At 27.9% G+C, this 21,960-nt stretch overlaps 3 protein-coding genes across 3 annotated transcripts; all 3 read right to left on the bottom strand.

Moving 5' to 3' along the window:
* Positions 1-4,491: 4,491 nt before the first annotated feature.
* On the bottom strand, positions 4,492-5,397 carry LOC129297491 (ethylene-responsive transcription factor 13-like). Its single transcript, XM_054935823.1, has one exon. The coding sequence runs from the start codon at positions 5,346-5,348 to the stop codon at positions 4,758-4,760; it is 591 nt and encodes a 196-aa protein (XP_054791798.1). The 5' UTR covers positions 5,349-5,397; the 3' UTR covers positions 4,492-4,757.
* An 11,011-nt stretch (positions 5,398-16,408) lies between these two features.
* LOC129297492 (ethylene-responsive transcription factor 2-like) lies at positions 16,409-16,965 on the bottom strand. Its single transcript, XM_054935824.1, has 2 exons — positions 16,763-16,965; positions 16,409-16,700 (listed from the first exon to the last, which is right to left on the bottom strand). The coding sequence occupies exons 1-2, from the start codon at positions 16,963-16,965 to the stop codon at positions 16,409-16,411; spliced, it is 495 nt and encodes a 164-aa protein (XP_054791799.1).
* Positions 16,966-20,652: 3,687 nt separating this feature from the next.
* Positions 20,653-21,562, bottom strand: LOC129297490 (ethylene-responsive transcription factor 2-like). Its single transcript, XM_054935822.1, has one exon. It carries the CDS (start codon positions 21,508-21,510, stop codon positions 20,911-20,913), a length of 600 nt encoding a protein of 199 aa, XP_054791797.1. The 5' UTR covers positions 21,511-21,562; the 3' UTR covers positions 20,653-20,910.
* Positions 21,563-21,960: the final 398 nt, after the last annotated feature.

Here is a 21,960-nt window from a genome sequence, read left to right as displayed (position 1 = left end):
TTAATCAGTATTTTCTCTATATTTCTTAATATATAAATCCTATTAATGTGAAACTTCATTCATTTGGAAATAGACTTGAACATCTTCCCAAAGAACTTAATTTCGTTCAAAATGGATTTCATATAAAATATATATGATTTTTCAAAGTTAACTGTTGAAGCTTCCGTTCCCCTGTAAAACGTCCTTGACCCTTTGCTCACCTTTTTGATCATATCTCTCAAAATACTTTGAATTTTCGGAGTGAATCTGATTTCTTTGGAAACTAGACATCCATAGATTTTCAACGATATGTCATTTGTCTAATTTTACCTCAAAATGAAAGAGTTATGACTGTTACAAATGACAAATATTATTCCATAACTGTGCCTGCAATTCCGGTGTAAACCATATAATTCTTCCTTATTCTTGTACAAAGCCCTTTATACCGGTATAAACCTTTATTTGAGTTTAGTCTTATCTTATACCCGTGTAAAGCACTCTTATACTAGTACAAAAGATCTCTTAACATATAATCTCACTTATTTCGATATAAACATCATTTTTCATGCTCTGTTTTTGTGTTTGTTTACGAACTCTTCGAAACTCATTCAATATCAGTTCTTTTCAGTTTTTTGAGTTGTGTTAACCTTATAATACTTCTAAAATCATTTAAACACAACTTTGGCTGGATTAAACTCTTAATGATGATTTTTCATTATCCCCTGTTACTATATTATCAAGAAACTTAGAAGCTTAATCTGTATTTGATCTAATTGAGTTTCTTTTAAAGATTAAGCATTTAACTTGATTTTAATTTCTTAGGACTATTTCTAATTTCCAACAAGTGTTTCAACTACTCTTAGAATCAAACAATCCGTAGTCTAAAAGTGTCTGTGTGTTTTCCATTCCACGTTTTTATTCTCTTCTTATTCTAAGTGTTGTGTTAACATTCTTACATATTTTAAAATTCTTTTTAACACAACTTTGGGTTGGATTAAGCATTTATCAATTCTTACAAATTCTTTTCACTCATATATTAACGTAGCACTTCTTTTCATATGAGTTTTGCCTATACTGGTACAATAATGAAGATTTATGCTTTGTTTTTTCAATCTTATTTTGTGCAAATTGAAGCTCACTCGTTTTGAATCTCTTTCATAATCTAAGTGATGGGATCTCATATTCTTCCATCTAGAAGTCTTCTAAACTCATTCTCAGGTCAATTTATACTTTTACTCCTTCCTTTATTTTTCTCTATACTTGAATAGCATTCTTTCTTCTAGTTTTCATCTCAATGGTAATTTTGTCAGAATATTAAGTGCATATAGCCATTACTTTCTTAAGTCGTCGAAAACAAGCAACTCTGCCGTAAAGCAAATTTTATCATCTTATTCTCAAAGAAACACAAGAAGAAGAAGAAGAAGAACGACACTCAAACGGCTAATTACATGAGTCTAACAGATTTATCCTCAGCATCAACTATAAATATGACTCATTTATGAAGCGGACACCGAGAAGTGATTTTACAAAATATGCAATCTTATATAACCAACTTCCTGCTTCGATATTTATTGTCTTTGTGAGCTTCATTGATTGTACAATTTTCTTTTTAAGATAGACTTTAACAATAGTAGTTCATTTTTGAATTTACTCTGTTTATCTTATTTTTCATATACAAAATAGAGGAAATTTAAGCTCGTGGAGCTTAAGAAAATTTTTGATCACCTTTGTGTAAGGGGAGAATTTCAAACTTAGTAAGAAGTCTGTACTGTATTGTGGCAAATAAGAGCCCAATTTAATCTTAATGAATATAGTGAAAAATCTCAAGAGTGCCTTAAGGATTGGATATAGGCTCAAGTGGATAAAGTTGAACCAGGATAAACTCTTCGTGTGCGAAGCTTCTCTTCTCTTCACCCAGCCTTGTTTGGTGATATTGTTTCTTACTTATCTTTAATTCTGCATTATTATTATTTGAATTAAATTTTAATTAGCCCAGTTCACACCCCCTCTTGGACAGTTTTACAGTTAATTATGTCCGTAACTCGTGTTAATAGAGGTGTAAATAGGTTAGGCTGAGTTAGACTTTGGCTAAATAGGCCTAAGCCTGTATGGTAAGCTAGAGGTCTGAGCCTAGCCTGACCTAAAAACCTACTTAAAACCAAACTTTTTAAATAAGCTCTCATTTTAGTTTTATAAGTCTCAAATATACCTTAGAACTATTAGTATATTATATATAATTTGATTTATCAATTACAATTATAATAATTAAAAGGACTTACCAACTACTAATATAATACAATAATAAAGTAATAACATTAAAATTAATATATAAGTCTAATTTGATTGAAAACATAACTGGAAACAAAGAAGAATTGATTGATTAAAAATCCAATGGTGAAATTAATGTGCATGTGATATATTACGTAATGTGTGTGTGTGTGTGTGTGTGTGTGTGTGTGTGTGTGTGTAAATACTAAATAGGCCACCTTGTTGGACTCAGGCTAGGATTTGAAAAAATAAGTTTGGCCTATTTAACTAAATAAATCTAATTAAAGGCCTGAACCTGAGCTAAGTTTATTTAGTAAATAGGTTGGGTTGGGTCTAAAATAGGTCAAGGCGTAAACTTTTAATAGGAGTTTGGCCTATTCATTACCACTACCAGTATAGATAACCATATATCTACATTGGTTATTGGAAAGTAACTGGTGTAGATAAAGAAATTTTGAAAAAAAAATCATATTTCCTTGCTAGTTATCTACACCAGTTATAAAACCAGTTTAGATAAGCTATTTTAACTGGTGTAGATTAACTTGTTTGTACTGGTGAATTTATGTCTTATTTGCAGTTAGAATTCTTATTTTAGGTACATCTTAATATTTATAACTGATTTTTCAAAAAAATTTATCAAGGACCTACTTGTAAAAAATTCATTGTCTTGGGTTTTCATTGTTATTCTCCCCTTTCTATTCCAATTCCAATGTTGTGCCTTCTTCTTCTTAAAATGAACCGATATATCTCCTACTTCCAATCTTCCTCTTCACCAAATTGAACAATTTGTTTGCTTTTATTTTTTTTAATTTATTTAGCTAGAGATCCTAGTACTAATAGCCTAAGTTATAAGAGTGATTGAACTCCCAACCTCTTACTTACACTAAAGCATTTATGTAATTAGACTATAAAACTACTAACAATAATGTTTATCTAACCAAATCCGAAGAATTTCCCCCCCTTTTTTTTGCTTTGGCATCCGATACTTTCAAGACTATTAGCCACCACAACTAATCCGATCTAGAATTCTGAATGGTGATCATTAGGTGTTACCAAACATGTTAAGGCATTACTTACACTATAATTATTCTATATTTTCTTTGCCGTACCTAACATTTCAACGCTCCATGATGATATGTTTGTTTGAATTGACAAAACCAGGGAAGAAGAATTAAAGCAAGCAAGCGACTTATAAAAATACGAATCACATGATTAATTAAATTTCATCATTTTCACACATGCCCATCCATTATTACCATTATTATTAAGACCACTCACACAAGACCCATGGCGATCATGCCTCTCACGTAGTACCTCCCATAGTCTGCACCAGAACTTTTCCACACTCGAACAGTCTAGAAGAAAGACCTAGCTGCTTCTATACGGCAAAGATTATTATTTGTTGTATGACAAAGATTATGCCTGACATCCTTTTATGTTGTGTTTCGACCCATAAGAATTTGGATTTAGATTTGATTTAATTTTTCCATTTAGATAAGTTTATCTAAATCCATGTTTTATTTTTTTTAATTTTAAATTCCCTCTAGATTTTAATTATTTAAAATTTCAGCTACTCCGCATCATGAATCCCATATCGAAAAGTCTTACAAATTTATTGGGATTTATAAGTATGAGAAATTCTTAAACTAATTTTTTAAGTTGAGCTCTTCCTTTATCCTACTATTCTTTTCATGGTTTTACTATTGGTGTGCCTTTGTTATTGATCACCTTGTCCTCGCCTCTCATTGATTGAAAAGCAAATGTATAAAGCTCATGACTTTAATTTCAATATTCCATTTATGCAATTTAACTCTCAGCTTGTTTCTTTTTTCGTCCTTAAACTTTTTTACACTACTCGAATAAAAAATTTTAAATATAAGAATTTTAAATTTAATATTTTAATCTAAAATTCAAATTTAAACCCATTGAAGTACCTTAAACTATTGTAATAATTTCAGGAAATGCCAATAATAACATGTGGGGAAAGCACTAGTAAAAACTAGAGACCTTCAACGTAATTTTGATGTTTACACTCTTTTAACAGGCCAAGAGAGCCCAATGAACAAAAGAATACAGCCAATTAAATTGTAATAACAACATTTACAGGGCTAGGGGCATCTAATGTGCCATTCTCTAATACCTTTTGTAATGCTTCAACTTTTCAATTTTATTTTTTATTTTTCTTTGGATTATTAGCTTCTACATAAAATAAAAGATATTTGAATATTTTGATGTCCCAAAATGGTGAATATTTGTATTTTTTATAATTTTTTAAAGAAAAATATCACAAATACACCTTTTTATTGTTGAAAAATCATAAAAAGTATAAATCTTTACCATTTTGGAACATTAAGATATCCAAATATTTTTTATTTTATGTCGAAGCCAATAATTCAAAGAAAAATAAAAAATAAAATTGAAAAATTAAAACATTACAAGAGGCATTAGAGAAGGGCACATTAGAGACCCCTAGCCCACATTTACACCAGTTTCCATCTCTCTCTCATTCCTCAGGCCTCACTCTTCCTTATCCGCTTGAGCTTTGAAGAATACTCCTCGCCGCCGCCGGCCATGCCCCGCTTCCGACTCGGTCGAACCAAATCCCACACGTTGGAGCCCACAAGGAGAGGAAAATTAAGCTTGGCTTTAGCTCCACGCATCTCATAAGCTGCTCTGTCATAAGCAATAGCTGCATCCTCAGCTGTATCAAAAGTTCCGAGCCAAATCCTAGCGCCGTTTTTAGCCGGATCTCTGATCTCTGCTGCGTATTTCCCCCAAGGCCGCCTCCTAACACCCCGGTAGCACCGCTCAACTGGAGGTGCGTTACACTCAAGCGCCACTGCAGCATCTGCACTGATATTGTTATTAATGGTGGAAACATCAGGAACTACTAGTTCGCTGATGCAATGACTGTCATACATTGAGCTCTGGCCGTGCAATGAGATGTCGTCGGAAAGTGTTGCTGGAGAAGATGGAGGCAGCTGGTCGGCCATTTCGTTGCCGAGAAGGTGCTGCCTGATTGCTGCTAAAGTGGAAGAATGTTGAGGATGAGAGAGATAATTGAATCCGGGCATGTATGATTCGTTGAAATGCTTAATCATGGATCTTGTTGAAGAGGATTGTGTGCTTTTATGAATCGATGAAGATGATAAAGTTGTCGGTGTTGTCGGCGGAGCGTGGATTTATAGACTGGTACGTTGAAAAAACAAAACCCTAGCCACTTTGTATTTCGTTGAAGCTTCTTCTTCCCACGTTTTGGTTGAATTCAAGATTTCAAATACACGTACAAATTAACTCACGTGATAAATTAATATGTATGCATGTGGATTAATACATTTATTAAAAAAAAAAAGACGGCCACGGATAGCAAAGTGCTCTGGTCAATTATTAGGGTTTGAATTTCAGTTCTTTTGTATACAACAATTTAGTTAAAAAAAATCTACATATTACTCTCAATATCTCCGGAGAGACATTTTTTACTATCGGTGAAGACTGAAGCCTACCCCTTATATGTATAAAAAATAGTTTTTTTGGTAAAATACTTATAAAAATATTATTATTATTATTATTAAAAAACTTCAACGAGTTACATTATTCATGAGCTATGAACAATATGACTTATTTTTAAGACTTTATATTATATAGAGTTGACAACAATATTTTTTTTTAAAATGTGTTCAATTTTTAAAAATGAATATTTAACTCAATCCAAATGAAGGAAACACGAACGATTTAAATTTCATTTAAAGAATGAAGATGGCCTGGCGTATGTACGCATTCGGAAGATGGCGGCGGCTAATGAGATTTTTTTAATTCTGTTAAATTAATAATTAAAATATGAGTTATTTAATTTTTTTTTTGTGAATAAACCATACTTTCCAGTCCCATCTCCTATATATGAGATATTTTTAAACGAGTACTCGTACGAATTAAGAAATGTGGTTGAAATTAGTTAACAATCTTGACTTTTTCAAAATTGCAATAATAACTTCTAACTTTAAACCTTAAAGTCAAAGGTATCAATTGAATGAATGAATCAGATATGTGAGTATGTTTTTAAAATAATTCATATATGTTTCACTAAATTTTGTAAAATATTTTATATTAATAATTATAAATACCAAGAAATTTCTAAAAGATTACTCATAGTAGTAATAAGAAACAGAGAGAGTACTTTACTTAAATTAACTCATTGCAGGAAAATAATGTGATCCGGTTATAATTTTATATTTTAGAGAAACGATTTTATATCGCTGGAAAAAATTAGCCCCAAAATGCATACTATTTTTTATTGGTTAAATATAGTACGATCATTGTTCAATAGATATATGGTCTTTTATATTTGATCAAAATTATTAATTTTTATTTTATTATTGTCAGCCTTTATTTTTAAAAATTCAACGTTAAAATATATAAATTATAGGTCTCATTATAGTTGTTGATTTTAAACATCACTTTATATAATATATAATATTAATAAAATTTAAAAATAAGTTAATTTTTTTAGAAAAATGATTATTGAAACTTATTTTAAGCTTAATTTTAATAAAAAGAGTATGCAACATAGAAAACCATATTTTGAAAACAATAGTAAAAAAAAATCCAGTTCCCACCCTATTTTATAAATGTTTAAATAAAATATTTAAAAAATTAATGTATAAATATATATATATATATATATTATATATATATATATATATTATATATATATATTATTCTTTTGTAACTGAGCTTGTCAGGAAAAATTAGAATTCGGTTTAAGCGAGTTGAAGAATTCATAATGTGATTATGCCCTTTTTCGTTGGTTAGTAAGGAGCTAAGCTTATAATAATAATAATAATAATAATAATAATAATAATAATATAAGCACGCTTCATTATCATTAATTAACTTCTTAACAAATTAAATATTGAGAAAATTAGCCCAATGGTCTCAAAAAATACAAATCACATAAATTATGCATGAGGTTTTTGAATATTTTAAAATATGACCTATTCAAAAAATCAATTAGATGTATTGTTTTTTTTATCTTCAGAATAAATTTATTATTAAAAATAGAATATATGTGATTTAAGTAATCTTTAACTGACTGGATCTTTTATTTTTATCATAAAAAATCATATTGTGCGTGCTCCATCTTTGATTAATTATCTCTAATATTTTCTTTATCAAATTTTTTGATCTAATTTTTCTGGATCATCATATTCATTTCTCGCATAGTGCTTTTCTTCGTCAGAATTTTGATATGATTTTTTTAGATCACTATCTTCATCGTAGAGCTTTTTCTCTCTTTTCTTCTCTATTTTTTCCAAATATTATAAAGAGGACATTAGACATTAAAGAGAAAACTCCATTATTGATTTGCGATACTACATCATAGATATACGATTATATATCAATGATAAATAAATTGATAAATTTTCGCTGATATGGCATAGATAGCAGTGATATACTATTATATATCAGTGATATATAATAGTATATCACTGATATATTATCGTATATCAACATAACCAAATATTTAGACATAAATTTATTTATAATTGATATACAGTCGTATATCAATGATATAGTATCACATATCAGTAACACAAAAATTATATAATCATTTGCTCAAAACATATCAAATATAGTTCATAAAAAATTTTGGACTCTTAGCTTATTGTAGAAAATCAAAATACCTAAACTTATAAAATAAAAATCATGAATCTGTAGCTTCATTTCCCCATTAGCATGCTCTTTTTTATCGTTGTATCTCACCTTGCATTTGTCTCTTGCTATTGTGACTGTGGCTCACTTACACTACCCTATTATCTCGCGTTCGTCTCTCTCACGTTGTTCTCTCTCACATTTGTCTCTCTCATTCTAGAGATTTCTTGCATTTTGAATTTCTTGGTATTTGAAAAAAGCATATATTAAAAAGAGCAATTTTGTAAATTAATTATAATTTAAATATTAAAAAGGCTATTTTTGAAAGAAGAAATGATAGGCTATTTCTTTTACTTGGTCTTATAATATGGACTATCTGTACAAAAGCCACTTAAATATTTATCTTTAATTCCTTTGGTCTTATTTGAAGGTCACTTTCTAGAAGTAACTTTTTATCTAAAATGTAAAACACCTTGTAATAATTAAATTACTTTTACAAACTTTCTTGATTAGTATAAAGATATTTAATGTAGTTGTTAAGGTTAAGGTAAAAATAAAAATACATCTCATTTTTTATTATATAAAAAACTAATTTTTTTAAAATATATGAAACCATTGAAAATATTCTACAAAAATCAGGAGAGTATATATTAACCATGTGTTTGTTAGTTCGTGCATTGTATTGGACGTGTAAACTTTCACTAACTTTCACATTTGAATATATATATATATATATTAATTATTCCGCATTCCCATCTAGAAAATAATTAATATAGTAATATAGTCGTGTGAAAGAATATTACTGATTTGGTCAATTTCTAGCATGCACTCAGCGTTTAATAAACATATTTGTTTTTAATATTAATAATACTTATTATTTGTGCAATAATCTTTTTATTTGTGTTTAATAATATTTTTGACTATTCTTCCAAAAAAATATAAACATATTCATTAGAGAGAACATGTGGAAGAGAGAGAAATAATGTTTAATAAAATTATTAACAGAACATGATAAAAAATCTCTCTAAAATATATAAATGCCAATAAGGTCCTCCAAAATTGATAATTCTTTTAAAATCTTTTGAACCTTTTGGGCATCAATGTCTTTTGTAAGTTGACTATAATCATCTCAATTTCAAATATCAATAAGTATTTTAATTTCAGTAATGACTACTTTTAATATATACTAGCAATGACTAAAATGAAATAGCAAATAACAAGTTTTGCTGCACAAATTTTGAATTGGTAAAGGTGTATTTTTTTACCACTAAAGTATTTTTTGAGAAGCAACCTACATCTTAAACTATTTGGTATAACATTTTTGTTGCTAAAGTAATTAAAATATAATATTTTCTACCCCAGCATTAAATAATAAATGATGATTGTTAATGTGATGTGAGAAAAGGTAATTTAACTATCTAATGAATATTTGTAAGTATTTAACGTTAGGGTAGAGAATATTATGTTTTAATTACTTTAGGGGCAAAGAAAAGGTAATTTAACTATCTAACGGATATTTGTAAGCATTTAATGTCAGGGTGAAAAATACTATATTTTAATTGATTTAAGGGCAAAAATGCTACACCAAATAGTTTAGAGGGTTGGATACTTCTTGGAAAATATTTCAGTGGCAAAAACACATATTTATTCTTTTTAATCACTAAAGTTCAAGTATTATAAATATTAGTAACTTTTTAGTTTAATCTTCTATCATTTACTAAAATGAGATAACTAATTAAAACTTTTTCTTTGTAAAATTTTTAATCACTGAAGTCCAAACGTTATAAATATAGTGACTATTTTGATTTAAGTAATTATTATTTTTTTTTTGAAAATGACTGAAATATGATACCAAATGACAAGTTTCATCTTGCAAATTTTTTAATCATTCTTCCATTTCTTTTTTACTTTAAATTGAGATTATTCTATTCATTTAAACAAAATGTCAAAAATTTTCCAAAGAGTTGAGAATAATTATCACAATTGTGGGACCACATTGTCATTTACATATTTTTAGAAAATTTTTCTATCATTTTTCCTATTATTAATGAAAGTAAAAAGATAACTTATATATTCTCTTTTGGTCACTACTTATTATTTATTAGTTCAGGTGGCATGAAATGAAACTTGGATTTCTTAAAACAATATTCTTTCTTTTGAATTTAATAAATAAAAATTGTACGTACGAGTTCCTTTTTAATAATTGTATATTTAATTAATTTTACAATTTTTTCAATATCAAAGTTTGAATCAAAGAAAAAGCATATAGAAAACTATCGAAATTCACCAACGCCCTCGTGTCTCCCCACCTTTAATTTAGATTTAATTTAATTAAGACGATATTGCTCTAATAACTAGAGCTAGTATACAGCTTGTTTAGATTTAAACATATTTTGACCCTAACCCATAGTTTGGCTGGTTAGTTTGCATATATTTTTTTCATTTTAATATTCCTTGATAAGTAAATATTATAGCTGATAATTAAGCTTGCATGTTAGGTATTGAAAGCCAATAGCTTGAGGATTTTCAGTGTTTAGTTTGTCTCCTCCACATAATATCATGCATGTGCATTTGCTATAGTTGGTTGGGAATGTAGTACTTTACAGGGTAGTTTAATTATGTTTCTTCATATTCTATCAAAAAAAAAAATTCTTTTTTATGATTTAGTATTTTATAAAATTAGCATTATAATTTCTATTAAAATATAAAATTAAATTCAAACTTTAAAACTGATCCTTTTAATTTAATTAAAAATGTAAACTATTATTACAATATTTTACAAAGTGATTTTATTTTTCCAAATTTTCATTATACTTTTAAATTATTCAGATAAAATTTTAACCCTTTAACTTTATTTATATATTTTTATGTAAAATTATAAAAGAAAAATAAAAAAATTATTTGTGCATTATTTTGTTCAATAATTATAAAGATGTGAGGTCATTATCATCTTCAGCTATTAGTAATAGTGTTAGAATAGAAGGTGCATCAAATTTTATTGTGCCTATGTCTTCATCATCATCATCATCATCATCATTTCAAACTTTAAATTGTAATTTAAATTTTTTATTATGTTTGTTTTTGATGAAATAGATATTTATTTTGGATTGCATTAATGCATTTTAAATTTGTATTGTGTTTTTTTAATGACTTAGAAGGAGTTTTATAATTATTAAGATAATTATTTTTTAAGAAAAAAATGAAAAGAGATGAATTTATAATTTTTAAAATTAAAAAATGTAAAAAAAAATGTTTTACTAACGGACTAACTACGGGTTAGTGGATTGATAAAAGCAGATTATATCGGCCCACCCTGCCAAATCCACAATCCGTGGCGGGCCAACTCATAATTTGTAAGTCGGATCATAATATCTGCCCCAAGAGCACCTTATTATCATTAACCAAATTCGTGTTAAGATCTCATTTTCAACCTTCGTCCCTCACATTATATGATTCAGCTTTTTCGATCCCGAATAAGTAAATAATTAATATTAATATTGATGTTAATAACATAATATAATCGTGTGAACGAATATCAATGGCCTGGTCAATCCAGTATGAAGAGAACGATTCATAAATATTTTAAAATAAAAATACTTATTTACTAGTAGCATGAAATTGGTGGCTAAAAAGGTGGCATGAAATGAAACTCGGTGTTTGGGTCTTTGGGAATTGGGATAAACAATTAGAATGAGTATTTTGCACTAATATATATATATATATATATTTAATGAACAATTAGATGGAAATTTATTTACCCAACAAAGATAAAAAGAATTACTTTCAATAATTTTTTAGCATTTAATAAGGATTAAAAGACAAAAAATGAATCTAAAAATATTAAAGTATCTTATAAATATGATTAAAATTAATTTTTTTCTTTTTTCTATAAATAGGATCAAGAGAAATATAAGATAAGACAATGTCTGCTCTCTAGTAGAACCTAATTATCATATAACAAAATGCCTTTAAAATCTTCCTTCAAAAATTTTTAAAAAAGGTTTATTATTTTAACAACTGACGTCATTGTAAATATGTGGAGAATTGATATTGCCCCGACTAAAAATGAAGAACAAAGTTCAATAGTTCTGACTAATTAGAAGCCAAAGTAGCAGTGATTGAAAATTTTTTGTCCAACAAAAAATTTTTATAAAAACATTTCAAAATCAAAAAATAGGAAGCCCAATATAGTCCCAATGAATTATAGGAGGAGGTTTCCTCAAAGTTTTCACCCACTGAATTATGGGAGGAGGTTTCCTCAGAGTTTTCACTTTTTTTACCTTTAAATTTTCCTCAAATTTTACAAAATATCATTTGAATTTCATTACAGTGCCAGTGTTACACGTACTATCACTCCAATAAAAAAAATATGCACGCACGGGGATATTGTATCTGATAATTAATCAATATATTGTGTACAATTAAAAATCCATTATTTTTTATTATTTATTAATATAATATTAATCTATTTTGGGAAAGTGACAATAAAATTTTCAAAATTATATAAATAACAATCTGTTCCCTCAAAATGCCATAATTGTATTAAAATCTTTAGGAACTTCTGTATCAATAAATTTTAAAGTGAAAAAATCATTTTATCCTTATTGAAAATAACAAGCCTCAATTATAACTTTTGCTTAAAAAATAATAACTATTATTCTATAAATGATAAGAGTTGAACAAAAAATCATAACTTATCATATATGATTTTTGCTATTGAAAAATAAATTCTTAAAATAACAAGCTCAAATTATAACTTTTGCTTAAAGAATAATAACTTTTATTATGTACAACTTGTCAAATGTAATTTATGTTATTGAAAAATAAGTTATCAAAATAGCAAGCCCCACTTATAACTTTTGTTCAAGGATTAATAACTTTTGTTCAAAGAATCACAAGAAAATAAGAAATCATAACTTGTCAATATAGATAAAATGATTTCTTTAATTTAAAATTTATAAATAAGAAAGTCTCTAGAGACTTCAATAGAATTATAGTATTTTGAGAAACTAGATTGTCATTTATACAATTCAGGAAAATTTTATTATCATTTTCCCATCTATTTTTTATTGAAAATATTTTTAAACTTGTATTTTTAAAAATCAATTACATATTTTCTTACAATACATAAAACAAGAGAAAGTTTCTTTTTGGCCATCAATAGAGACGAACATTTTTAGAAGCAAAGAACATTCATAGTGTGAAATTCATGTTAGCAGCCACGTTTATTTTTAAGAGGGTAATATTAGCAGCCATTTGTGTTTGAGTCTAATTTAGCAGCCCCCCACATATCCGACCCTACGTTCTCATATGGTTGTTATGTTGAAATCTTTAGAAAATACAAGGTATTAAAAATTGGATCGGTCATTCAAGACACTGAAACAAAAATTAATAGTTAAAACTACAGTCAAACTATGATCAAATAGTTCATAAATCAGCTAATACACTAATTTAATAGTTTATCAGTTCAATCAGGTGGGTTGATCTTGGATTTCCATACTATGAGAAAATATACTTTCATATCATTATACATAACTATACTATTAAATATTTTTAATCAACGGTGCAACTCAAATTTAGATTCTGATTATAGTGTAAAGGTTTAAAGCTCTATCTAGTCTTATATGTAAGGGAAAATGTGATAATACATTTCTTAATATAATCCCTCTGTAGTTACAACAAGTTGTTAGCATGTTTTTAATTTTTATGCAACAATTTATTATGACTATTAATGGCAAAATTAAAGGTTACTTCATTTAAATTTGGATATTGTGCATATTGAAGACAAAAGGAAAAATTAGAGAGAGGGATCTAATAGTACTAAAATTTATTATAAAGGATCATAAAAATTAAAATTTGGATGAAGGATAAAGGTAAGTAATTGATTATTATAATCTTAGTTACAATCTTTCAATAATATGCCATAATATTATCACATGGTATTGCACAAATTACAAGAACATTATTTTAAAAATAAGGTAGGGCAGTTTTCAATTCCATACACAAAAAAAAATAGCATTGAATTTAATTAAATCATTATAATATAATTTAGGATAAATGAGTAAATTACACCCTTAATTTTAGGTCTGGTAACACCATAAATTTTAAATTGGTTTATTATGTAAATTATTCTCTCAACTTCAATTTTGAAAATGATGCAATCTGGCCTTTATTGTTAATAAAAGTTAACTTTGACGATTAATTGATTAAAAAAGGACCTAAAAAATTATAGAAAAAGAACAAAAAATTTTGGATCATTGTCTGTAATTTTTGGGTGTATTAATTTATTATAATTTTTCTATCATTTTTTGTAATTTTTGAGGTTATTTTCTATCATTTTTCAGTTAACTAGTAGTCAAATTTAACTTTTATTAATGATAGAACCAAATTACACCATTTTTAAAAGTTGAGAGAATAATTTACACAATAAATGAGTTCAGGACTTATGGTGCTATTGGACATAAAGCTTAGAGGATAATTTGTTCATTTATCCTATAATATAAAAAATCTTTACTTTTAAATAATTGAATCGATATAATTTTAAAATGTTTACTATTAAAAAATTAAATTAATATAATTTAAAAATTTTTTCTTTTAAAGAATTATTCAATTTTTCCATAGATGCCCCACTAATTAATGCCTTGTTTCAATCTTTGGACTCGTGAATTTGTAAGAGATGAGAATGAGATCATAAACTTGTTTTTGGGCCAAGATGAGATCATCAACTTCTCGTGGGTTTCTAAGGTATTATCGCTCTTTTTTGGTTTAATTTGTTAATTTTCATTTCCTTGCTATATATATATATATATATATAAGAAATAATTTTATCTCAAATAATGTGTTTTTTGTTAGTAACTATATATCAAATTCAACGTGTGAGATGCGGTTAGAAAAATGTAGGAGATTTGATTAGGGAAATTAAATTTCATACTTTTATATATAATTTATATTTTTCTATTTGGTCCTTTTAAATAATTATTAATTATTAATTTTAATATTTTCTCCAATAAATATTATCTTTTCCAGGTATTTTCCTTGTCTTGATGAACCACGTACGCTAATACGCTATTATGATTTATTTTATAATTAATTTTCCCTTTAACTTTATTTATATCTTTTTCAAAATATACATGTCACCTTATTTTTAATTTATTTTTAAATTAATCTTCTTAAAAATAATTTGATTGGTGTATATAATAAGTTATTTTTTATAATATACAAGGTAGCTATTGATTACACATTAAAAATAATATTAAATACTACTCTCTCTGTTAAAAAATGTAAGGCATTTTTTGAGGAGTTAAATGTTAAAAAATGTAAGGTATTTAAGGTGTAATCATTATCTTTTTGATGAATGACTTTATATTTATTGTAGAGTATTTAATAGGGGTAAATATAAAAAATAAGATTAATTTGAAAGTAGGAAACTATTTTATTAAAAAATAAAATTTAATTAAAAATATCTTACATTTTTAAATGGAGGGAGTATATATTTGTGGGCATGTGTGTGTGTCTAATAAGTTATTTTGGAGTTATTGAAAAGTTATTTTGACCAAATAATTTTTGTTACTCAACCAAGTAAATATACCCGGAGAATTCATTTCATTTGACATCATCTCATTAAAATTTAGTGACGTATTTTCGTGAAATTTTGAAGTCAAGTGAGATAAAGATTTGAGAAGGACAGGTATTGAAGGCTTGAAGCCATAGATATGATACTTAATACCTAGACTCATAATTTTAGGTACCCTTTGAATTGATGATTTATATTTAAATTCTAGATTTAAAATCTTACATTTAAAATTTCTATATTTATATAATTTATTTGTGTTGTTTAAAAATTTTCAGATGAATAATATAGATGAGTTGAAATTTGAGATGAAAATAAAAAATTATAAGTAATGAGTTTTCCTATATTTTTCAAACGATAAGAGACAAAAATAAAATATAAAAATAGATACAAGACTCATAAATTTATCAATAATAAAAAACAAAGAAAATAAAAGGTTTGAAATGATTGGAATTTCAAATTATTATAAAGAAATTATAATAATAATTGAATTTGAATATAAATACATAAATTTTGTGTATTCAAACAAGAAATATATTAGGTCCAAATCAAAATCCACATTTTCACTAATCCAAACTCAGTATTAAAAAAGAATAAATTATGCTGCCGCTGATACGTTTGCTAGTTATTTATTCTTCCCAGAGTTACAATTTGGCCTTCTATCTATTGGTACTCTAAACCTCTCGATCCACATACTAATATAATTTTATAAATTGCCAACAAGAACATTGAAGGGCACAAGCAAATTTTTTTTTTTTTTTGGGTTGCTCAAACTAAAGTAGAGTAAAATCTTTAGTCCTTCAAAGAATTACAATTTTTTTTTTTGACTGCCCAAGAGCTAATGAACAAAAGAATGCAGAAAAAAAAAGAAAAAAAATAATGCAACCAAATCACAATATTTACACTATCTGAATTATCTCAGTCTCTCACCCTCACGCCTCACTAGCTCTTCCTTATCCGCTTAAGCTTCGAAGGATGCTCGCCGCCGCCGCCGCCAGCAGCAGCGGCCATGGCGAGGTGGCTGTGCTTTCGAGTTGCTCCAACCGAATCCCACACGTTGGAGCCCACAAGGAGAGGAAAATTAAGCTTGGCTTTAGCTCCACGCATCTCATAAGCTGCTCTGTCATAAGCTACAGCTGCATCCTCAGCTGCATCATAACTTCCAAGCCAAACCCTACCACCATTTTTAGCCGGATGTCTGATCTCCGCCGCGTATTTCCCCCAAGGCCTCCGCCTAACACCCCAGTAATGGTGGAAACTTCAGGAACTAGTTCATTGATGCAATGAATGTCATACATTGAACTCTGGCCGTGCAATGGGACCTGGTCGGAAAGTGTTGCCGGATAAGACGGAGGCAAGTCAGCGGTTTCATTGCCGAGAAGGTGCTGTCGGATTGCTTCTAAAGCAGAAGAATGTTCAGAATCATCGGAGAGATAATGGAATCCGAACATGTAGGATTCGTTGAAGTGCTGAATCATGGATGTTGTTGAAGAGGGCATAATGCGTTTTGGTGAATTATGGGAAGATGACGATGAAGTTGGGTTTGTAGGTGAAGGGGGATTTATAGATTGAAGACAATACGTTGAATAAACCCTAGCCGCTTTGCATTTCTTTGAAGCTTCTTCTTCTTCTCCCACGTTTGTTTGAATTCAAGATTCCAAATACATGGACAAAATCACGTAGCTAAATTTATGAGCTTATTTATATATATATATATATAGAGAGAGAGAGAGACATGAATATGAAGAAAGGATAAAGGAATGCTTCAATTTAAAGCGAAACGATGTCTGGCTTCTCAACTCTTGTTCGAAAAGTTTGACCCAAAAGATGCTCAATACTTTATGCATTCCAAGGTGGTTCAGACAGGAGAAGAAGAAGATGATGAAGATTATTATTATTATTATTATTATTGTTATTATTATTAAAAAAAATTTGGTCGGTTAAATGTATTTAAAACTGGTAATTTGGGAAAAGTTGAATATATCAAAAAAAAAAAAAGATTGGGACTTTGGTTGATGTAAAAAATAAAAATAGACTTTGGTTTATGTGAATTAAATGAAGTGTTTATGAAAGTGATTCAAATACACTTTTTTTTACTTGAATTTCGTTGTCTAGGACTTCAACAAACACAAAAAAAGAAAAAGCAAACCAATAATAATATAAGCCCACTTGATTCTCTTTAATTAACTTTCTAACAAGTCGATCTCTTTATTCTGTGTCAGAAATCTGGATGACTGCTATCATACTTTTGTCAGTTCGTTCATTGTATTGGACCAACTTCACTTTCTGGATATATATTAAAAAATAATTTATATTTATAATAATATAATCATCTGAAAGTCTGAAAGAATATTTCGGATTTTGCCAATATCCGAAAACGTTTAATAATAAAGTATGCGGAAAACGTTTGATAAAGGAAAAATATAATTTTATATCTCTATATTTTATTTATATTTTATTGTCAGTCTTTGTATTTTTTTGGGTATTTTTTATTTTTCTGTAGTTTAAGGTCTTTTATAAATAAAGTGTAGAGATCTTAAAGAGATGTAAAACATCAAAAACTAAAAATATAATGATCTAAACACCGAAAAAAGTGTAGAGATTTATAATAAAGTACATATAAAATGTAGAAATTTAAAATTATATTTTTTTAATAAAAATATTTATTTATTACGGAGAACGTGTGAAAGAGAGATTAACGTTTCATAAAATTATCAAAAAAAAATTAAAGAAATTTATCTATTAATTTTTTTACCACTACTTATTTATTAGTTCAACTGGCATGACTTGAAACTTGGATTTTTTAAACAATATTTTAAAAACATTTAATAATTGAATATTATGAAGTGCAAAATACACAGTACCAATAATAGAATATTTTATATGATAATTAATCAATCAATATTTATATATAAAACGAAAATCCCTTATTGTCCGTAAATAATATGATATTATTAGAAATAATATCCTTTAATTTTTTTCAATTCTGTGCTTTTTAAAATTTCAAATATTTTCGTTCAATATAGAATAGACGATTTCTGGGGCCATCAATAGAGAAGAACATTTTAGAAGCAAAGAAAATTCAGGGCGTGAAATTAATGTTAGCCGCCACGGTTATTTTAAGAGGAAGTGAAATTAATTAATTAATTAATTATCAGGAAGCAACTTGTAAAGAAGTACTTCCTCTTGTCTTTATTATAAAACACTTTTAATCATTCTGCGCATATTAAAAAAATTTAGGTTTTATCTTGATATCAAAAAAAGTTATATATATTTTTATTTTTATCCTTAAGTTTAAATAACAATGCAACTATATTAAATATTTTCACGCTAATTAAAAAGAGGTAAAATTAAAAAAATAATTTAATTATTATAAGGTATATTATATTTTGAATCAAATATTACTTTTAGAAGGTATTTTATAAATAGAATTGGAGGGAGTATGTTATTATTTTGAGGCTAATTTAGAACCCATCCTAAGTGGCTCCAACGATAGGTCCTTGAAAATCATTTCTTTCTTTGATGGCTTCAAAAAACTTATCCTCAGCTTGCTCATCAAATTTTGAATGATACTATCAACATCTTAATTTTTGATGATTCTCTACTTGAATGTCACATTCTTATTGATCTTGATTTGACCTAATTTTTGTTGCACGATTATCCATGGCCTTATGTTAAAAAAAAAATTAGCCCCAACAAGTATATTTTTTTAACGAAAAAAAAATACCTCCATGTTTATATATAGGTGTGAAAGTAGTTATCACCTATTTTAGGCTTGCCTTTTAATAAATAATATTAAAACATTTAATAATCGAATATTATAAAGGGCAATATACAGGGGCCTCCACCCTTGCCAATTTTAGGCTTGACTTTTAATAAATAAACACAATTTAAAGTTATGCTATGATATATTCTTGCTATCCTTCTTATAAGTTATTTTTACTGATATCATTAATATTAATATAAAAAAGTAAAAAAATTTAAAAGTATATAAAATTTTAAATATGTTCATATATAACAAATCTTAAAAATGACATTATGTTATTTTTTCTCTCTCATAAAAAGTAATTTTAAAAATATATTTTTAATATTACCTAAAAAACCGTACAATGACTCATAAATGAAACAAATGGACCTTTATAATGTGCCTTATAAAAGGGATTAAAGGGAGTAATACAATAGAGTAAAAAGAACACGATTGAAGACATGTTATTGGGAAGCAAAAACAAAGTTTCATTTAATTAAAACTGTGTTTTTTCCTTATCTTTATTTATATTTTTTTCAAAATATACATGTCATTTTATTTTTAATTATTTTTAAATTAATCTCCTTAAAAATAATTGGATTGGGTATATATAATAAGCTATTTTTTAGAATATACAAGGTAGATTTATTACACGTTAAAAATAATATTAAATACTATATATCTGCGGGTATATGTACATATAATAAGTTATTTCGGAGTTATCAAAAAGTTTTTGACCAAATAATTTTTATCACTCAACCAAGTAAAGTATACCCAGAGAATTCATTTCATTTGACATCATCTCATTAAAATTAAGTGACGTATTTTTGTGAAATGTTGAAGTCAAGTGAGATATAGAGTTGAGAAGGACAAGCCTTGAAGGCTTGAATCCATAAATATGATACTCAATACCTAGTCTTATAAATTTAGATAGCCTTAGGATGGATGGATTTATATTTGAATTGTAGATTTAAAATATTACATTTCAAAACTCACATTTAAAATTTATGTATTTATATATTTTTTTTGGACAGTTTAAAAATTTTCAAATGAATAAGAGAAAAGACTTGAGATTAGAAATGAAAACAAAAAAATTAAAAGTAGTAAGTTTACCTCTAGTTTTCAAATGAAAAACAAGAATGGGATATAATAAAAGATACAAGACTTATAGAAACATTAATATTAAAAAAATTTAAAAAAAAACTAGAAGTTTGAAGTTTTAAAATATAGAGAGAATTTAAAATTATTATAAAGGAATTAGAATAAGAATTGAATTTGGATATAAATTCACAAATTTTTGTGTATCCAAATAAGGAATGAGGTCCAAATTCAAATCTAAATTTTCATTAAACCAAACTTACTATTAAAGAAGAGTAAATTATGCTGCAACCACTGATACGTTTGCTAGTTATTTATTCTTCCCAAAGTTGCAATTTGGCCTTCTATCTATTAGTACTCTAAACCTCTCTCGATCCACATACTAATATAATTTCATAAAATGCCAACAATAACATTAAAGGGCACAAGTAAAATCTTTAGCCCTTCAAAGAATTACAATTTTTTTTTTATCAAAGGCCAAGAGTTAATGAACAAAAGAACGCAGTTCACAAAAAAAGAAAAAGAAAAGAAAAAAAGAATGCAACCAAATCACAACATTGACACTATCTGAATTATCTCAGTGTCTCACCCTCACACCTCACTAGCTCAACCTTATCCGCTTAAGCTTCGAAGAATACTCGCCGCCGCCGACAGCAGAAGCGGCTGTGGAGAGGTCGCGGCGCTTTCGACTCGCTCGAACCGAATCCCACACGTTGGAGCCCACAAGGAGAGGAAAATTAAGCTTGGCTTTAGCTCCACGCATCTCATAAGCTGCTCGATCATAAGCTATAGCTGCATCTTCAGCTGTATCATAAGTTCCCAGCCAAACCCTAGCACCGTCTTTAGCCGGATCTCTGATCTCTGCCGCGTATTTCCCCCAAGGCCGTCGCCTAACACCCCGGTAATGCAGTTCAACTGGGGGCGCGTTACACTCACGCGCCACAACAGCATCAACGTTGATACTGTTATTAATGGTGGAAACTTCAGGAACTAGTTCATTGATGTAATGAATGTCATACATTGAACTCTGGCCTTGCAATGGGACGGCGTAGGAAAGTGTTGCCGGAGAAGAGGCAGGCAAGTCGGCGGTTTCGTTTCCGAGAAGGTGCTGTCGGATTGCTTCTAAGGTAGAAGAATGTTCAGAGTCATCGGAGAGATAATGGAATCCGAACATGTAGGATTCGTTGAAGTGCTGAATCATGGATGTTGTTGAAGAGGACACAATGCGTTTTGGTGAACTATGGGAAGATGACGATGAAGTTGGGTTTGTTGGCGAAGGGGGATTTATAGACTGAAGACAATACGCTGAATAAACCCTAGCCACTTTGCATTTCTTTGAAGCTTCTTCTTCTTCTCCCACGTTTGGTTGAATTCAAGATTCCAAATACACGGAAAAAATCACGTGGCCAAATTCATCAGCTTTTATATATATATAGACACACATGAATATGAACAACGGATAAAGAAATGCTTTCATTTAAAAGCAAACGATGTCAGGCTTTTGAACTCTTGTTCGAAAAGTTTGACCCAAATGATACTTAATACTTTATTCATTCTAAAGTGGTTAATAAAATTATTGTTACCATTATTATTACTATTATTATTATTTAAAACCAGTAATTTAAGAAAGTTAAATATATATATATATATA

Source organism: Prosopis cineraria, unplaced genomic scaffold (assembly GCF_029017545.1).
Source record: "Prosopis cineraria cultivar Desert tree isolate PC_DT_omini unplaced genomic scaffold, ASM2901754v1 PC540, whole genome shotgun sequence".
NCBI lineage: Eukaryota > Viridiplantae > Streptophyta > Magnoliopsida > Fabales > Fabaceae > Prosopis > Prosopis cineraria.
Note: the sequence above shows the minus strand (reverse complement) of the source record. Positions and strands in the feature narration are given on the sequence as shown.